This window comes from Dromiciops gliroides, chromosome 4, assembly GCF_019393635.1.
Source record: "Dromiciops gliroides isolate mDroGli1 chromosome 4, mDroGli1.pri, whole genome shotgun sequence".
In the NCBI taxonomy this organism is placed as follows: Eukaryota; Metazoa; Chordata; class Mammalia; order Microbiotheria; family Microbiotheriidae; genus Dromiciops; species Dromiciops gliroides.
The window spans coordinates 141,702,690-141,721,742 of NC_057864.1; the positions used below are offsets into that span (position 1 = coordinate 141,702,690).

Here is a 19,053-nt window from a genome sequence, read left to right on the forward strand (position 1 = left end):
GTATAATCAGTGCTTTACATATTTTATGTATAATAAATTTATGTATATCATCAATTTATTTATATCTCTATCTTTTAATCATCATCCATGTATAGAAGTCACACAAAGTGCCCTTCTCTTTCTCTCCCAGAAAGCAAACTGAAATTCTTAATCAAATTTTAAAACAGTCCTCAGAAGTAACAGATAGAAAAATATTACTATATGTTGTTACACACAAAAAAATCCCTCAACCTTCTCCTGAAAAATGTACCAATAAGTATCAACATAGAAAGGAGTCAGAAGGAAGAAGAGGCAAATAAGAATTAGGAGGAGAAAATGAAAAAACTAACAATACAAATGTCCAAAGCATTTCAATAACTTCAGAGAAAAAGCCTTTCTATTTCTGGAATTTGTCTTTAGGATTCAGTTGATTTAATAGCACTTTCTCACTAGAACAGAAATAAAATTAATACTTTATAATATCATTAATGACTAATATTAAATGAGGAATGGTAGTAACTTTGTCTTGGAAAAATTAATATTCAATACAAAATTAAGTCTTTACTCACCCACAAATAGAGAGAAGACAGACTTCAATGGAATCTCTCTGAGCTTTTGTAAGAGAACAGCCCTTAGACAGCCTGTACACTGTATGAAGCAGTGAGTCTATGAGGGAAGCATGGTGCTCAGTGCCAGCAAAAAGAGGAGCACACCTTGTCAACAAAGGCAAGACTGCAGTGCAAAGATACCGATTGAGAGCCAAGGCCATGTCTGTGGCACTAAGAGCAGCCTATGAAATGAATTGAATAGAAATCAGTTGCTTGTGTATAGCACAAGACATTAAGAAGAGAAAGAACAAACTATTTCTGAGATTCATTAATTCTCCTACCCAAGATAGAATAAATACAAACGTACTTATGTAACCTATATCAGATTGCTTGCTGTCTTGGGGAGGAGGGAGGGAAGGAAGGGAGGTAGAAAAATTTGGAACTAGGAATCTTATAAAAACAAATGTTGACAAAAAGCAAAAAAAAAGTTGAAAACTCTCTCTACATGTAACTAGAAAATAATAAAATACTTTTATGATTTAAAAAAAAGAAAAAAAATACAAATATACTTCCATGGTTGTGTAGTTCTCTGATTTAAGAAAACTGAGATAGAATCAGCTTCCAATTAACCATTAATGGATTATCCATAGGTTCCTGAGGTTTTCTTCCCTCTTCCCATGAATTCTACGAGTCCTGAATCACTGACCGTAGGACCAAATTAAAGGTAGGGTACAAATGGGTACCAGAATGAATGTGTACATGTGTGTGTGTCTAACTGCATTTCACAAACATAATTTTTTATATTATCTTTTATGTTAATAGCATATTTATAAGATCATATTGCCTCCATTAGAATAAGTTAAAGATTAATTCTTTACTATACATTAGTTATTTCATTTATTTTCAGAAATACACTTGTATATACAATTTTATTTAACTGAACAATATTTATTAAGTACCTAAAATGTACAAAACACTGTACTATACAATAGGAATAAAAAACATAATAGTTCTTACAAAAAAAAAGAATTGACATCTTTGTGTGTGATTTCATTTTTGTTCTATTAACATTATGACCCTTATGATAGTATTTACATCCACTTGAAATTGACTTCCCTTACAGATAAAAAGAGTTCTTTTACCTGAACATATATATGCTTAGAATTTCAGTATGGCCCTTAACATATAACTAATGCTATTTTAACATGTTTTCCATGACAGCCATACATGGCAAATGAGCCACTATGTCTTAAGAGTAATATGATAATCATGTATGTTATTACTTTATCATTAAACCCTGATTTTCAAAATGCCTATTTAAATAGTATAAATTCTTCACATTTTGTTTGTTTTAAGGGACAGATTAATTTTGGGAGGAAAACAAGAATCTCAGTTTTATTGTTTTCCTTAATTTGCTGAGCTGGAGTCATCTTTTACCCACCAAACAATGGGTTGAAATAAGCCATCAAATTGAAGTAGTCAGATTTTTTAACTGTTACCGTGTCCAAAGAAGCAGCAGCTCGGAGGTCTGGCAGAAAGCCAACCTCAAGAAGATGAAGAAGAAAATCTTGAACCTCAATTCCATAGACCCTGTCAAGGAATAAAACCATGGCTGCCTTGTGATCTGGGCAAAACCCTGCTGACATGTCAGGTTCCACCACATTTCCATCTAAAAGAGAGAAAATAATATTGTTAATGATTATCTGGAAGTGAGATGCTATAGGACTCATCTTGTTTCTTCCTTTTTCAAACTTTAAAAATTAATAAAATGATTATTTGGGTTTTTTTTAGCCACTGAGACCTGAAAACAAATTTCAGCATGCCTTACGGAGAATAGAAAAACAATATACACCCTTCTTAAAATTTATTTTTTAGGGGGCAGCTAAGTGGTGCAGTGGATAAAGCACCGGCCCTGGATTCAAGAGTACCTGAGTTCAAATCCGGCCTCAGACACTTGACACTTACTAGCTGTGTGACCCTGGGCAAGTCACTTAACCCCCATTGCCCCGCAAAAAAAAAAAAAAAAATTATTTTTTAAAATGCTGGTAGTGCACATAAGTGTATATTTCTATCTTTTGGTACATACGCATATGGAAAGAGAGAGAGAGACAGAGAGACAGAGAGACAGAAACAGAGACTGAGAGGTTCCACAGACCTAGGAAAAGTACATTTAATTAGAGAAGGAAGAAATAGATATAAACTAATGTGGATGCTAAAAGTGGTTACTAACTTCTGGTTACTATAAAGAACTTCAGCTGTTTAAATCCACCCCCACCCCACCCCACCCCCAAGGGATTTAATTAGTCTAATGTCACTTCAATAACTACTAGCACAATCATTATACTTACCAGTCCCAAGAAAAAATCATTCTTGGTTCTCATTAAGGGAAAATAAAGAGATGATACAGAGAGGGGAAGGGAGAGGGAAAGGGAGAGGAAGACAGAAAGAGAAAGGTAAAGAGTTTTCTCAAATAATTAATCAAGGATGACAATAGAGAGGGGAAGGAATAAGAGGGCTAAGGAGAATGTTTATATATATATATATATATATATATATATATGCGTAATAGAGTTTAGCATATATACAGAACATCTCTGATATATGAAGGCTGGGGAACCAGCTTCTGGGAGAGTTGTGATACATACAATGTAAAATAGCTTAAGTATCTAAAGGTACACTAAAAGTTACTGAGAAAGATAAGTTAAACCATTATTTAATTATCTATGACAAATATGCTTAAGTATCAGGACCCAAATCAATAAAAAATTAATGAACTGAGATGTTTAATAGGGAAAGATCATGAAAAAAGTTTGTAAAAGGAATAAAGTAGAAGTATTTATTAAATTTCCAGAATGTATATTTGGAGAAAATGAAAATAAAAAACAGAATTAGAAACAGCCTAGAAGATGAAATGAAAATAAAACTATGGATTATGTAAAGAGCATAGTAGAAATAAATTTCTCCTGATTACAGTTACTCATTTCATTTTTATTGTGATAATCAGGGTGCCAACCCCCTGCTGAGAAAGACATTGTGAGAACCAGGGCACCCCGCCCCCCGCCCCGAAGAAAGCATGTGACTACCATCCAGAAGTTACACCTATTCATAGAACCGTTATATCTATTCATAGAACCTCCTATAAGTCATGTCAATCAATGCTACCAGCTAATTAGCTTGTAGCTGTGTGTGGGGACCACACCTGGGTGGGCCCACAGAGAGCTTCCGCTCAAGGAGAACAGGGATCCTTCTTTTGGTTGGAGGTCGTGGTAGCAGCAGCAGGTCCAGGCAGCTAGGCTCTTTCTTTCTGAACTCCAGGTGTTCTCTTTGCTAACCCCTAATATATTTTAATAAATACTTAATGCCCAAAGACTGGTGCTATACGCTTCTAATTTAAGGCGACCACACACTAGATTTTTAGCCATTTAACAGTTAGATTTTAAACATCACATTATATAAATGTTATAATTTGTCAACAACTAAAATACAGGATACCTTTCTATCTCCTCTGTATGTATGTATGTGTGTATGTATGTATGCAAAACTACTCATAAAGCAACAAAATAATTACAGAGGCATCATGAGTCTCAATTTTAGACAAAACTAAATCAAAATGGAATGAATTACAACTTATTTGTAAAAGTTAATTTCCATGATATTTTCCATGTTATATCTGATGGGACAGGAAGAGGCCTGTGATTTTATCAGTATGAGGGAATTATCAGCATGGAAATTTCCTCTACCAGTGTGGATTAGCAACTTGTACATAATTTACAACCTTAGCATTTCCTATGTTACTGCAATGAGTGACTCGCCCAAGTCACACAGTTATCCTAAGTCAGGGACAGGACTTTTACAGTCTTCATGACTCCAAAACCAGTCTGCTATCCATCATACTCTGCTGTCTGTGTCTCTGCTTCTCTCTCTATCTTTGTCTATCACTGTCTCTCAGCCTTCCCTTCCCACTGTACATCTAAGATAACTCCAATGTAAATTGGAAGTGTCAATTTTAGAGGGATCTAAATTCCATCAAGAGAGTGTTTGTCTTGATTTACAATGGCATAATTAAGTTTCAAACTTGAAAACATTCGACTTGGGTTCAAATTAATCTGTGACACTCTCTTGCTGTGTGAACAGGAACATGTCATTTTTACTTCCTTGAGAGTTACTTTCCTCCTCCTCCTCACAATGGGTGTATAACATGACTTTATACAGTTGTTCTGAGGATCAAATATGACAATGTAGCTAAGTACCAGATAAATGCCAGCTATCACCAGGTTGTGCAGGAGCCAACTCTTGCCAACTGATATATTGTCAGCATGAGCATTTACTCCTCAGAAATCGGTAAACATTACCCATCAGGGCTTGATTTACTGCTTTGTTGATTATCTAGACTTACGAAAGTTATGTTTTAAAAGCGCTAATAATGCAAATTAAACTTAGATATATATTGTATATATATCTTTTGAGATCCGGTTGTTAACATTTATCAGCACACCCCTGCAATATCTCCCTGGACTCAGCCCCCAAAGTTTTATCTATCTTCTCACTCTGGACTTCCCTAAGTACCTGTGATGTTCTTACCTCTGTGCCCCCCTTTTCCCCCATCGTTGAGTTCCTCCCAGGGCTTCTATTTTGGGGTAAGGACCCACTAGGGCCATTCTTCATTCCTTACTACCATGCTCTCAGGGGAATATCTACTCTCCCCTTTTTCTGTTTCCTTTTATGTGTTGTCTTAGCCCATTATAGAATATAAACCCCTTGAGGGCAGGGACTGTATTTCTTTTTGTTTGCATTTATGTCCCCAGAGTTTAACATAGTTCCTGGCATTAAGTGATTAATAAATGATTATCTTGAAATCTGCATAAATGATACTATTTAATCATTAAACATCAAATTGCATAACTCCCCAGAAACATTTTCACCTTCCATTGTGAAACACTTTCCTCATAAGGGGTCAATAAAAATCACAAATTCATAAGCTAATCAGCAAGTGACTTCAGAAGATCTAATCAAATCCATACATAAATAAGAATCTTTTTACAACAAAACCTACAAGTAGTCAACCAGCCTTTATTTGAATAATCCCACTCTATTGAGTGGGAACCTGGGGCAGCATATCCTACTTTTGGATAGCCTTATTTGTCAGAAAATTTTCTTATATTAACCCTAAATTTTTTCCTTTGAAATTTCTACCCAATCTTCCTGAACGATCACTGCATAAACTCTATCTCCCCTTACCCTAACGCAGCATTTTACATACTGAAGGTAATTAAGAAATGCTACTGATTGAGTGATTCATCTGTAGTTTCTAAAGTAAAGCACTGTGGTGTTGAAAGTTATGTTGACTCAGTTACCCATTGTTCCCAGCTGGGCTTATCAAACAGTGTTGGGGAAGGCTCTGGTGTGGAAGAAGACACTAAATTTGTAGTTAATGTATCACCAGCTCTTTGTCATGTACCTGAAAACTGCTACTTAGAAGAAGAAATGAGATTCAAGGGCCCCACTTCTTTTGCTGAGGTAGACCTATCTGAATTATCTTAAAGTTACCTGTAAAAGCTGTGCCTACCTTTAAGCCACTGCTGATTTTTAGTGGTCCACCAGTCAAGGTTAGGGACACCTTGACATACTTATATTAAAATCCTTTTAATTCTCAGGGTGAAAGACCAAATGAAGAGGTTTCCTTTCAACAATGGGACAGCCAAAAAAAAGTCAATAATTTGGAAATGAGACAATCATAACTGACAAATTATCAAAGAAGACAAATTGGAGGATTGTAGTCAACCAGAAAAGAGAAGAGTAAAGGATGGTAAGGGTCAGGGATAGGGACTGGACCTGTGATTTCACTGCTATGGGAAATACTCAGATGAAAACACTTTGTAGATCAACAACTCTTCAATTTATAATCTTAGAGAGTTGCCTAGAGCACTAATAGGTTAGAAAAAACAGTAGAATGGGGTTATTAATACATATATAGTTCCTTTTGTCTACAGTATCTGAAATATGAAAAATTACATCTGATTAAAATAGGAAGCAGATTAAATCTGCAATACAATGAGGAAAGAACTTCATAAATAATACAGTTCTAAATATCTTTAGAGAATCCTCTATTGTATGCTTCAATAGGAAAAAAGTATTATTGGACATTTTATTAATCAACACAATATTGTATTCTAAAGAATAATATTACCTTTAGCTATTGTTGGCATCTGGAAAGCAATGCTGATGACTCCCACCAAATCTCCCAGTGGAATTAAGGATCTCAGAATAGACCTGATCCTAATAGCCTCTCCTTTGCCAGCATGGATCAACTGCACAGAAAAAACAAAAAACAAAACCAAACAAACAGACCTGAAGTTTTTTTTGCCATAGTGAGTTACAATACTATTCAGGAAAACCCAGGAAGTGAATCCCCTATCTAAATTAATTCCCTTTTGATGAAGAAGAGACTCCACCAGAGGTCAGACGTGAGTCAGAAATAATAGTGTTAGTGTTTTATTTAAGAAAACTTTGTTCCCAAGAACATTTCTAATTGTAAGCAAAACATGCACTACAGAGATATACCAGTCAGGCTAGAGCACAGAGCTAACAATGTCAAGGTCATAGAGGCCAGACAACTAAATGACACCTAGCATAGATTTCATCTCAAATCCTGAGCAGATGTGGAATATCACTGATTAAAAAGAACTACAAAATTAAATCCTCTTCATAATGAATTAGGAAAATACAATACTTCTATATGAAGAATAGCACATTGTATGCTACTATATATCCCCATACTTATAGCATCCTTAAAAAATAGGCTATTGTAAATTGATCTTAGATCAATGTTATAGATTACAAAGTAAATGCCAATGGCCACTAGGAAAGAAAATAAGAATTACTTAACTGACTTTTTTGCCTTAGGGACATACTAAGGTTCATGCCTCATTTAAAAATTGACAATCAAATTTTGGTCATTTTTGGAGTTCAAAAGTTTTTGTTCATAGGAAAGAGAAAAGTAAACCTGGATCAAAACAATATTACCAGTTTGCCACTAGCTACATTGCTATGATGAGTACATAAACCACCTAGATTTGATGGAGCTGCCTTATTATCCAAAAGAATTTTATGAAACCTTGGATTAATAAGATTAAAATGCCCTCTAACTGAACTTCACCTGAACCCAGACAATATACAAGTGAGTATCAAGCAAAGCCCAGCGTTATTTGGGGTGTTACATATCATTTGCTTCTCCAAATGCCTGGGAATTTATAGCTAACAGATAAACCCTTTTCTACTGACTTTGTTCCCCAGGATATTTGGTTATTTTTATGGCTGTCTAATGAACACCTTTTTCTGCTGAAGCCATTTTTATAAAAACATCTGGATATACTTATCCTTGACAACCCCTTTTGAATCATATACTCTTATTATCTTGTTTGCTGTCAAGTTTGAACTATTATACTGATTTCTACTTCATATACTCTTGTTCTATTTGTTTTTAAGTTGAACTGTCAAACTTATTTGTATCATGCTAATGGAACTGATAACATCTTATACTAATGAGCCAGGACAACCAAAAGTTAATCAATCTGGATCTGACTGATTTACCAATAAAGACCTAGACTGACCAGTGAACAGAGAAAGTTTATATACCTTCACTAAAAAAAGGAGTCTCTGAACTCCTTCTTGGAAGAAGTCTCCACATGTACATGCCTGTTTGCTCTTTGGACAAATAAACTGATGCTCTTTTCCTAACTGTTTTCTGATCTGTTACATGAGATGCTGCTCACTCTGTTTTTTTCTGTAGGAGAAGGTTATGAAAAAAAACTGCTCTCTTATCTGTTCTGTGAGTTTCTTATTCCATTTTTTGTAGGAGACCAGTATGAATTTTTTTTACAACATAAATCCTAATTATGAAATACTGTATAATTTCTGGCCACAGTAATCCTTTTTAAAACCAGAAGTATGTATTTTTTTTTCTTTTTTTTTTTCTTTTTTTTTTAGCGAGGCAGTTGGGGTTAAGTGACTTGCCGAGGGTCACACAGCTAGTAAGTGTTAAGTGTCTGAGGCCAGATTTGAACTCAGGTACTCCTGACTCCAAGGCCAGTGCTCTATCCACTGCGCCATCTAGCTGCCCCAGAAGTATGTATTTTTTAACGTGTTTTAATCAGATTTGGCTTTCCCTAACCTGCTCACATCAGCATCAAAGCAGTATGTGCAGTGGACAAAGCACTGGATACAGAATCAGAAGGCCTGAATTTAATTCTCTCTCAGACATTCATTACAAATGTGACCCTGGGAAAATCTTTTAATTTCTCAACCTACTTCTTCAAATGTGGATAAGAATAGCACCTACCTGACAGGGAGTACTGTGAAAATCAAAAAAATAATGTACATAAAGCACTTTGCAAATCTTAAAGTCACACACACATATATATCATGGGGAAGTGCAATAGTGTAGTGCATAGAGTGCCAAACTTGGAGTCCTGAATCAGACAGTAACTCTGGTCTTCATGATATCAAGTTCTGTGACCCGATTAAGTCAGTTAATTCCCCATTCTCTTCATCTGTAAAATGAGGATACTGAATTGCATATACGTCACAGGACTATTATGAATATCAAATAGGATAATATACACAAAGGCTATTATTATTATTATCAGTCTATGCGGAAATTATAGAGCTGGGAATGGTCCTAGGATTTCAATATTATAAGGAACTTTCAAATAAAAAAACCTCCCTCTACCAATATAGATAGGCACCTTCTCTGAAATTTATACTCATAGAGAGTTAAAGGTTAGATGGTAGAGCACTGAAGTGCTCAAGTAATTTGTACATAGCAAGTCCAAGTTGAGGGGCGGGGGACTTACTTCCAGGTATTTCTGGCTTCCAGGTTGGCTCTCTATCCACAACTCCATGCTGCCTATGTGGGGATATGAATACGCAAAGTATCTTTGATTTCCTCAACAGGGACTACTTCCTGATATGAAAACTCCTTCTATAGTCTGATTTAGTAGACAAATCCAGAAAAATTGTCTGAGGCAAAGAAATTAAGTGATTTGTCCAGGATAATCCAGTTTAAAACGGACAGTATCTAAACCCAGTTCTTTGTGACTACAGGCACTTACACTAGATCCACTGTCTTCTCACTTGTATTAGTTTTGTTAATATGAATATATGGATCGCCTGGATTTGATGAAGTTACCTTATTATCCAAATGGATTTTGTGAGACCCTGGAAAATACCTTTTGGCTAAAACTTCAGGCTGAACCCAGGTAGCTAGCAGATAAATCCCTATTTACTAACTTCTCTCCCCAAGAGAGTAAACAAATCAAAATCCCCATTTTGACTAAACTTCAACTAATGAGTTCCCATTCGCTATCTTCTTTCCCCAAGAGTAAATAGATCTTATCTTTCTCCTTAGCAAATATCTAGACATCCTTGTCTTTGGTAAACGCCCTTCCTGTGTTTTTAGGCTGCCTGTTATAGTATTTGCTTTAGGTTAATTTGTATCATGCTGATAAAACTGACATCACCCTGTAACCAGTAAACCTTAAAAACCCTTAAAAAGAAGGGGAGCTCTGAGCTTCCCTCTAAGGAGGGGAGTGATATGGTGGGAAACGGGGTACAGGTTGGGGTTGGGGTTCTTAGGAATTCCTCTCTAAAGAATTACACCCTCTTGCACACAAAACGTAGTTAGAATAAGGTGATAGTTTATTTAGGAGCAGGGGAAGGGAAGGGTGGGGGGAGGGAAACCATGAAAGAAATCCTTGGACTTTTCATGGGGAGATTTGGCATAAAGCACATAGCTCAGAGGTACCAAATCTCCTCGAACTGGAGACTGGAAGGTACTTTTATAGAGGCCTGATGGGGGTGGACCATCTGCCTGTGGAAAGTTCCTTTAGTGAAGGTGGACCATCCCCCACTGGTGGTAGCTGGGGGAATTGGGTGAGGAGTGGAGGACCATCCCCCACTGGTAGTGACTAGAGGAATTGGGTGAGGGGTGGCTACGGATCCCTCTTCAGGACACAAAGGCCGCAGCCACACCCAAATTTATCTCCCCAGGGTAAGGGAGACCAGAATGAAGGGTAGGAATCCCAAGCTAGCTCAGTCAGATTTGGTTCAGCTTATCTCTCTAGGCATTATCTGTCCTCTGGTTTAGTTTCTCAAGGAAAAGATTCCTTGGTGTGCCCCAGAGAACTTCTGGGGTGCAAAGCACCCCATGACAGGAGTTTCCACATCTCTATGTGTTATGTCTTTCTTCTTGGGACAAAATATTAAATTGATATTTTGGCTTTTCTGTCTGTCTCTGATCTGGTTTTGTCTCATAGGAGATATTAAATTCTATGATCTGGTTATTAACCATGTTCTCTGATCTGTTATTATCTTTTGTAGGAAGACAGATGTGGGAACAAATTGTAGGAGATATTATAAGATATTATAATTTCTCTGATCTGTTTATTGATTCTGTTTGTAAAGACCTTATTTTCTCCTATATTGACTGTTTCATTAATTTCCAGGTTAACACTATCCTCTGAAGGGAAAGAAAAGTATGCTTAATACACTTCTAAGTTTAAACTGAATTACTAACATTTTCTACATTACTTTGTTAAGCCTAGACAATCAACAAAGCAATAAATCAGATCTTGAATTGTAGCATCTGCTGATTTCTCAAGTGTAAAGACTCACACTGAAAATTTAACATTCAGTTCTCTGAGCCATTATGAGTGGGCTCCTGTATACCCTTGTTTATCTGATCATCCAAACACTATACTATGCACTACTGATTTAACATAACTAGCTGAAACATGAGCATTGTTTCCTGTAAATTTTAGCGAAGGAGCAGACTTACATGCATTTCAGGAGCACAGCGTCCAAGCAGGTCAATCAAAGCTGCATAAAAGGTCATTATGGCATTTCCCATGTGGATAGTGTCATCTTCTTCGGTTACCAAATCACTTTTATTCATTTTTCAAAGAAAATAGAAAACAGAAAACAGAAAAGCAGTGAGTACTAGTTGAGGCAGCTGTTCTCAGAGGAATGTGATTACATAGTTCCTTCTGGTGGCCTTACCAAGTATCAGTTACCAATCTCTTTCTCTGAGATCTATAATCAGTCATAGCCTCTGGAAAGGGTGTGTTAATGGACCTTTCTATTGTTTCACACACCATTTTTGTGATTTCCCTGAATATAACTTCCTACTTTGGCCATTCTCATTAGTATGTGAATTCCCAGGGACTGTCTTGATTTTTGTATTTGTATCCCCAGCACTTTTCAGTGCTTCCCACAAAGTTAATCTTTAATAAATGATCTGCATTTTTTCATACATTCGAATCATTTGTACATTGAACCTACAGGCCTAAGAGTACCCATTCTAATGCTGCCTTCAAGGCTTCTTCCAATGAACAGAAACTAATAGTTAAAGGCAAGACAAATTATGAGTTCTTAGTTGACTTTGAAATTAAAAGAATGAAAATAAATTGCTTTTAATTTGATGGAAGTTAACTACTATGTTTACCCATAAAAATATATTGAAGAAAAACCTCTCTTTAGACATACAGGGTTTTGCTGGATCCATTAGTAGGTGATGGGCCATCTCTAGAAGGATCCTCTGCTATTTTTATAGCTTCTTCCATGGCTGCAAGAAGACCATTGCCACCTTCCCCTCTTAAGGCTGGACCAAAACACTCGGGCCTCCGGATTAGCAATCTTACCACAACATTAGCATTTTCTTCTACACTCTCCCCTAGAAACATATATGGGGGGAAAAAAGCAAATGCAAATGTTTATTATTTGAAAAACAATTTTTATATTTTTGACCAAAATTTGAAAAGGGAGAAAGACTACGAATTTGCCTTTTGACACATAACCTAAGGGTTTTAGTGGCCTGTAAATTTAATACAAGTAGGTAGTGTGATGTGACAGGCAAAAACAGCAGCATCTGGGGCTTCTCTATGAAAAGCATAAAATTAGTTTACCTGTCAGATCTATGGATAAGGGAAGAATTTAGGACCAAATAAAATAAAGAGAGCATCACAAGATGTAAAATGGATAATTTTTATTATATAAAATTAAAAGGTTTTGCGCAAACAAAACAACCATAACTAAAATTAGAAGGAAAGCCAAAAATGGGGTGGGAGTAATTGTACAGCAAGTATTTCTGAAAAAAGCATTTCTCAAATATATAGAGAGGGGATTGAGTCAAATTTATGAGAATACAAGTCATTCCCCAATTGATAAATGGTCAAAGGATTTGCACAAGCAGTTTTCTGATAAAGAAATCAAAGCTACCTAGAGTCTTACGGAAAAAAAAATGCTCTAAACCACTATTGATTAAAGAAATGCAAATTAAAACAACTCTCCACCTCACACCTATTAGACTAGGTAATTTGACACAAAAAAAGGAAAATGATAAATGTTGAAGAATGACATGGGGCTTAGGATAAATCAGAAGAAGTTTCTCCTGTGAGAAGCAAAACCAAAGATGACCAGAAAACAGGCCAGACATATCAAGGAATCAGAGAACTATTAAAGTTTAGATTGAACAACTAAGTATCAGGATGGATATACCAAAGAAGTAAGGAAAGATAAAATTCTATAGAAGGAAAGTCAATTAGGTGTGCCTACTACTGGACCAGAGCTATGAGACAGAGATAACCCCAAAGGTCAGGACGGTCATTTCAAAAAAATTCCTCCTTGATTCTTAGGAATATGACAAGCATCCAGGCTTTCCCCACCCCACACCAAAAAAGGAACTTTCCATTTTCAGGGGGACATACCATCTATCCTCTATAAAAGCTTTTGCTTTCCTTCTGTTCCTGGAGGAGGATGTTTCTAAGCCACATTCTCCCTAGGAGTGGACTCTTTGATTTCCCTAGTGCCAAATGAAAAACCATTTTAATTCTAATTGTACTGTGTGCAAGAGTGTAATTCTTTATTGAGGGATACCTAAGGACCCCCACCTTTTCCCTGTGTGAAGGGGATATAGGAAAATCATGCATTGTTGATGAATGTGTGAACTAATCCAACCATTCAGGAGAGCAATTTGGAACTATGCCCAAAGGGTTATAAAACTGTGCATATTCTTTGATCCAACAAAACCACAATTAGGTCTTTATCCCAAAGAGATTTTTTTCAAAAAGGGAAAAGAACCCAATTGTACAAAAATATTTATAGCAGTTCTTTCGTGATGGCTAAGAATTGGAAATCTAGGAAATGTTCATCAAATGGGGAATGGCTAAACAAGTTGTGATAGATTGCAATAGCATATTATTGTGCTATAAGAAATGACAAGCAGGATGATTTCAGAAAATTCTGGACTTACATGAACTGATATAAAGTGAAGTGAGCAGGACCAGGAGAATATTGTACATGGTAATGGCAATATTGTAGGATGAAGAGCTGTGAATGACTTCACTATTCTCAGCAATATAATAATCCAAGATAATCCCAAAGGAATCATAATGAAAAATATTATCAGCCTTCAGAGAAAGAACTGATGTAGTCTGACTACAGACTGAAGCATACTAATTTTACTTTCTCTCTCTCTCTCTCTCCCCCCTGTCTCCCTCCCTTCTTCCCTCTCTCCCTTACTTCCTTTTTTGTTTGAGTAGTCTTCTTGCACAAAATGACTGATATGGAAATGTTTTAGATGAGTGAACATATATAACTAGTATCAGACTGCTTAGAGGGAGCAGGGGGAAGAAAGGAAGAAGGGATAGAATATGGAACTCAAAACTTAAACAAACAAAAAACCCAAAAGTGTTTTTACATGTAATTGGAAGGGAGAATGTTACTTGAGAGACAGAGAGAGACACAGAGACAGACAGACAGACAGACAGACAGACAGACAGACAGACAGACAGACAGACAGAAACAGAGACCCAGTCTGGCCATATCTGGAGTACTCTGTTCAGTTTTAGGTGTTATGGTTTAAGGAGAATATTGATAAGATGGAGAATGTCAAGAAGGGGGTAAACTAGTATGGTGAAGAGCCTTCAATCTATGTCATATGAAAATAGATTGAAGGAACTGGGCATGTTTAAGCTGGCTAAGAGAAGGGTCAGTGGGAAGATGATAGTCTTTAAGGATATCAAAGGCTATGTTGTTGGAAAGGAATAAGTCTTGTTCCTTTTGTTCAAAGAGGGAAGAATCATGAGTAATGGAAGTTACAGAGATAATATTTATTTATCTTTACCCAGAATATTTTTAATGGAAAATGCCAAATTGAAAACAGAACTGAAAATAAATATAAATTGAAAAATTAAAATAAAAAACAAATGAACTACATTGATTTTTCTAAAAATATGTATATGAAAACACATGCAATGCCATTCTTCACCTGATAATAATAGCATCTTTTTTTTTTTTTTTTGCAAAATCAATTTGAAAAGTAGAAAAAAGTATTCAGGAAGCACAATGCATTCTATATCAAAAACCTTTGATGGTGGGGCAGCTAGATGGCACAGTGGATAGAGCACCGGCTCTGGATTCAGGACTACCTGAGTTCAAATCTGACCTCATACACCTTTGGTGAGAGTCAAATTTCAAAATCATAAAATAATTAAAAGGATTCATTTCTGAGGGTTTTATCAGAACTTAGGTGACTCATTTGACACAATTAAAAGTATAATTCATTATATTTTATTGTTTTTTGTTTTTTTTTAGTGAGGCAATTGGGGTTAAGTGACTTGCTCAGGGTCACAAAGCTAGTAAGTGTTAAGTGTCTGAGGCTGGATTTGAACTCAGGTACTCCTGACTCCAAGGGCTGGTGCTCTATCCACTGCACCATCTAGCTGCCCCTAATTCATTATATTTTAGAAATAAATTTGAACTTTAGTAATTATGCTATGAGCACAATATAAATATTATAAAAGATAAATTATTATTGTTCATTCATATCAAACTCTTTGTGATTCCATTTGAGGTTTTCTTGGCAAAGATACTGGAGTGCTTTGCCATTTCCTTCTCCAGCTCATTTTACAGATAAGGAAACTGAGGCAAACAGGGTTAAGTGACTTGTCCAGAGTGACACAGCTAGTAAAGTATCTGAGGCTGGATTTCAACTCAAAAATATGAGCCTTCCTGACCGGGTTTGGCACTTATCCACTGCACCATTCAGCTGCCTAATATATATTACATGTTTATTATACTAAACTATTTTCAACTTATGAAACTTCTAAGATATCCATACTTTCAATAACAATTTATATGTAAGTTCAGTAGTCTCCTCCAAACCATCACCCCAAATTTAGATGCATACCATTACAGAAGACAGCAAATCTTAGAAAGTCCAAGTATCTCTCCCCTTCAACTGGATTCCACCCAATGTCTGGGTAACCCTTGGTAACCAACATCTGGCAGCTCTGCAATCCACAACCAGCCAGGTATCGAACTACCTGAAAAAATGTAATATACATAAAGTGTCAGCAGAGTTTCTGTTGATGAAAATAGTCAAGAGAAGATTTTGGTTAGAGTATGACTAAGCATGATTCTTGTTATCAACCAAATTATAGGACAAAGAAAAAAGAAAGATATAAAAATCTCAATAATATGACAAAAATCTAAGGTATCCAAACACAGTAACATGGTAAAAGACTAAGGACATGACTTTGTGTATCAGTAGATCAATTTTCTCTTTAAATTCATGTTTTTTACCTTGAGACCTATCATGAAGAGGCTCATTGTCTATTTGGTCTTTGGCCAAAACCAATAAAATATGGTTAATTAACCAAGGTTAAGTGCCTCAAAAGAGCTTATAGAATCTATGATTTTGTATGAAATAAGGTAACAAGATTAGCCTCTTTTCATATTAAATTTTTTAGAGTGTTCTATCTCAACAAAGAATATTTTGTTGTTTAAAAAATAGTTATTATCTCCTTAAATGTAGCCACTATCTTAATCATGGAAAATAGTAATTGGATATTATAAATAATATGTAATATAAACCTAGACTTAGGTAAAGAGCTTACAGTAGAGATAAAAAAGGGTAATAACTTCCTATCAAAAACAGAAAAAATATTTTAAGTATGAAAGTAAGAAGAATAAGGGAGCATGGTTATGGTTCAATATGCTACTGGGTATGTGTGAGAAAAATATGGGCCCCCCTCAAAAGCTGATTGAAGTTGTCTGGGGAATATCTGGGAGGTGAATTTCAGCTGGGAGAAGGGGGCTTTCTAATGGCTCTTTTCCTCCCCCTCCCCAGCAATCAGGATCACATGATGAGAGAGACCTAGGGCTGGTCACGTGGGGGAGGAGTTTAGAGGGCTGTCCCTTTGGCTATATTGTATTCCAATTGGCTAGAGTCTGGTGCCAGTATCTTTTTTTTGTTTTTTTGTTGTGGGGCAATGGGGGTTAACTGACTTGCCCAGGGTCACACAGCTAGGAATGGTCAAGTGTCTGAGGTCAGACTTGAACTCAGGTCCTCCTGAATCCAAGGCCAGTGTTTTATCCGCTGGCCCCAGTATCTAGGCAGGAAGATTGTAACTGAGGAAGAAGGGTAGAGTTTAGAGGGCTGCCCCTTTGACTGAGAAGGGAGAAGTTTAGAGGGCTGCCCCTTTGACTATACTGCATTCCAATTAGCTAGCGTCTGGCACCAGTGTCTTGGGGAGAAGATTGTAACTGAGGAAGAAGGGTGGAGCCAGCCCATTAAGAGATAAAAGGGTACCTAGTCCCACAATCACTGCCATTTCCATTAGGGAACTGGCCCTTTTGTGTGTGAATGTATAAATAAAGGCCTTTGATACTTCTCCAACACTGAGTCCCCAAAATTTTTAAATAGGGTTTCTCACAATTTATTTCTCACAGGATGGCAGATGGGTCTCAAGGGAAAAAACATTTCTTGGTCTAAATAGTGCTTGGTTATTGAGTCAAGAGCTCCTGCCTGGAGAGAAAGCTAAGAAAGAAAGTCAATTGCAATTTTATACATTTTTCGGCTGAAAATTTAGCAGAAAACAATCAAAGGATACACATAAATATTTAAAACGGTAGGTTGAATTTATTTACTTAATCAAGTCATCCAAATAGTTTCGGTTTGGACTTATGCCTTCTTTCCCCATCACTATTCCTCTCCCTCTTCCCCTGTGGCTACTGGAAGACCTTGAGAGCTTTGAAAAGTCTGGAGGATATTGGACTTTCCATATTCCTATCAGTGAATCAGGAGCATCCTTGGATCAGCCGATGGCAATGTTTGCAAAGGAGCAAAGGTCACAGATTCACAAATCCACTAAGTCCTAGCAAAAAAAACCTATAGAATGTCCAAAGACAACTTCTTGAGTAGCCCATAAATGGGAGAAAAAGACTTCTAACAACCAAAAGCTATGAATTAGGCTAAAGGTCTTAGGGGCCTGTAAATTAAATACACATATGTGGTATGATGTGATAGCCAAAAAGAACTAATGGTATCTAGGGCTTCTTTAAGAGAGGTATAATCAGTAGGTCATTGTCCTTTTATATTCTGCCCTACTTTGGCCATATCTGGAATGCTCTGTTCAGTTCTAGGTGCCATGGTTTAAGGAGAACATTGACAGGATGGAGGATGTCCAGAAGGGAAAAACGAGTATGGTGAAGAGCCTGGAATTGATGTCGTATGAAAATAGACTGAAGGTACTGGGAATGTTTAACCTGTATAAAAGAAGACTTGGGGGAAGCTGAGTTTGAACCTTTGAAGATATGAAAGTCTATCATGTTAAAAAGGAATTAGTCCTGTTCCACTTGTTTCCAGAGGGCAGAATCATGAGTAATGGAAGTTATGAAGAGACAAATTCAAGTTTGATGACAGAAAAAAAAATTAAAGCAATCAGAAGTTCTCCCAAGATGGGATGGGCTATCTCAATGGGTCAGGGGCTTTCTCTCATTGGAGGTCTTCAAACAGAGGGTGGATGACTACTAGAAAGATAAGTTATAGTGGTCATGCCTTGGGGGGGTATTAGTGGGAGTATATGGATGCTGACATTCCTTCCAATTCTAAAATTCAATAATTCTGGGATTCTGTATTTGATGTCTTATCTCTTTTCTCAAATAAATCCAAATAAATATTCTAAAGAAAAAGAGTATCTTTTGTACTGAAAAATGATGACAGGAATCCATAAGTGATCTTGGTAGTGTTCATTCGTTAAAGGTGATAGTTGGTGACCCTCTCTGGGGAATAGTGATGGAGTTCTTTACTGAACCAATGTTACCAACAGAACAGTCTTTTATCTTAGAGCAAGTGTTAGGGAAAATCCCAAGATCTGTCAAGCCTGACATTCACCACACGCTTCTGGTGAATGTCAGGACAAATGAAACCACAAGAAAGAACCTAGAAATTAAAAGCAATGATGAAATCCTGGGTAAGAAACTGAAGGCCTTAGGGGCACAGATTGTATTTGATTACTTCTGTCCAAGAGAAGACAAGGGAATCAGTTTGAGGGAACAAATTTCAAAGGAATTAAAATTCAATTCCAGTCCATTAATCTGTGAAGATTAATGATGCCTACTATGTGATAGGCATTCTGCTAGGTGCTGGAGATACAAATACAGAAATAGTAAAACTCTTGTCCTTAAG

At 36.5% G+C, this 19,053-nt stretch overlaps 1 protein-coding gene across 1 annotated transcript in view; it reads right to left on the minus strand.

The window, feature by feature from the left end:
- RYR2 (ryanodine receptor 2) overlaps positions 1 to 19,053 on the minus strand; it is a 758,695-nt gene that overhangs the window by 226,365 nt on the left and 513,277 nt on the right. Inside the window, 6 exon segments of the mRNA XM_044000528.1 lie at positions 549 to 769; positions 2,027 to 2,196; positions 6,715 to 6,835; positions 11,362 to 11,467; positions 12,069 to 12,255; positions 15,772 to 15,907. Of these exon segments, the coding sequence (XP_043856463.1) occupies positions 549 to 769; positions 2,027 to 2,196; positions 6,715 to 6,835; positions 11,362 to 11,467; positions 12,069 to 12,255; positions 15,772 to 15,907 (941 nt within the window).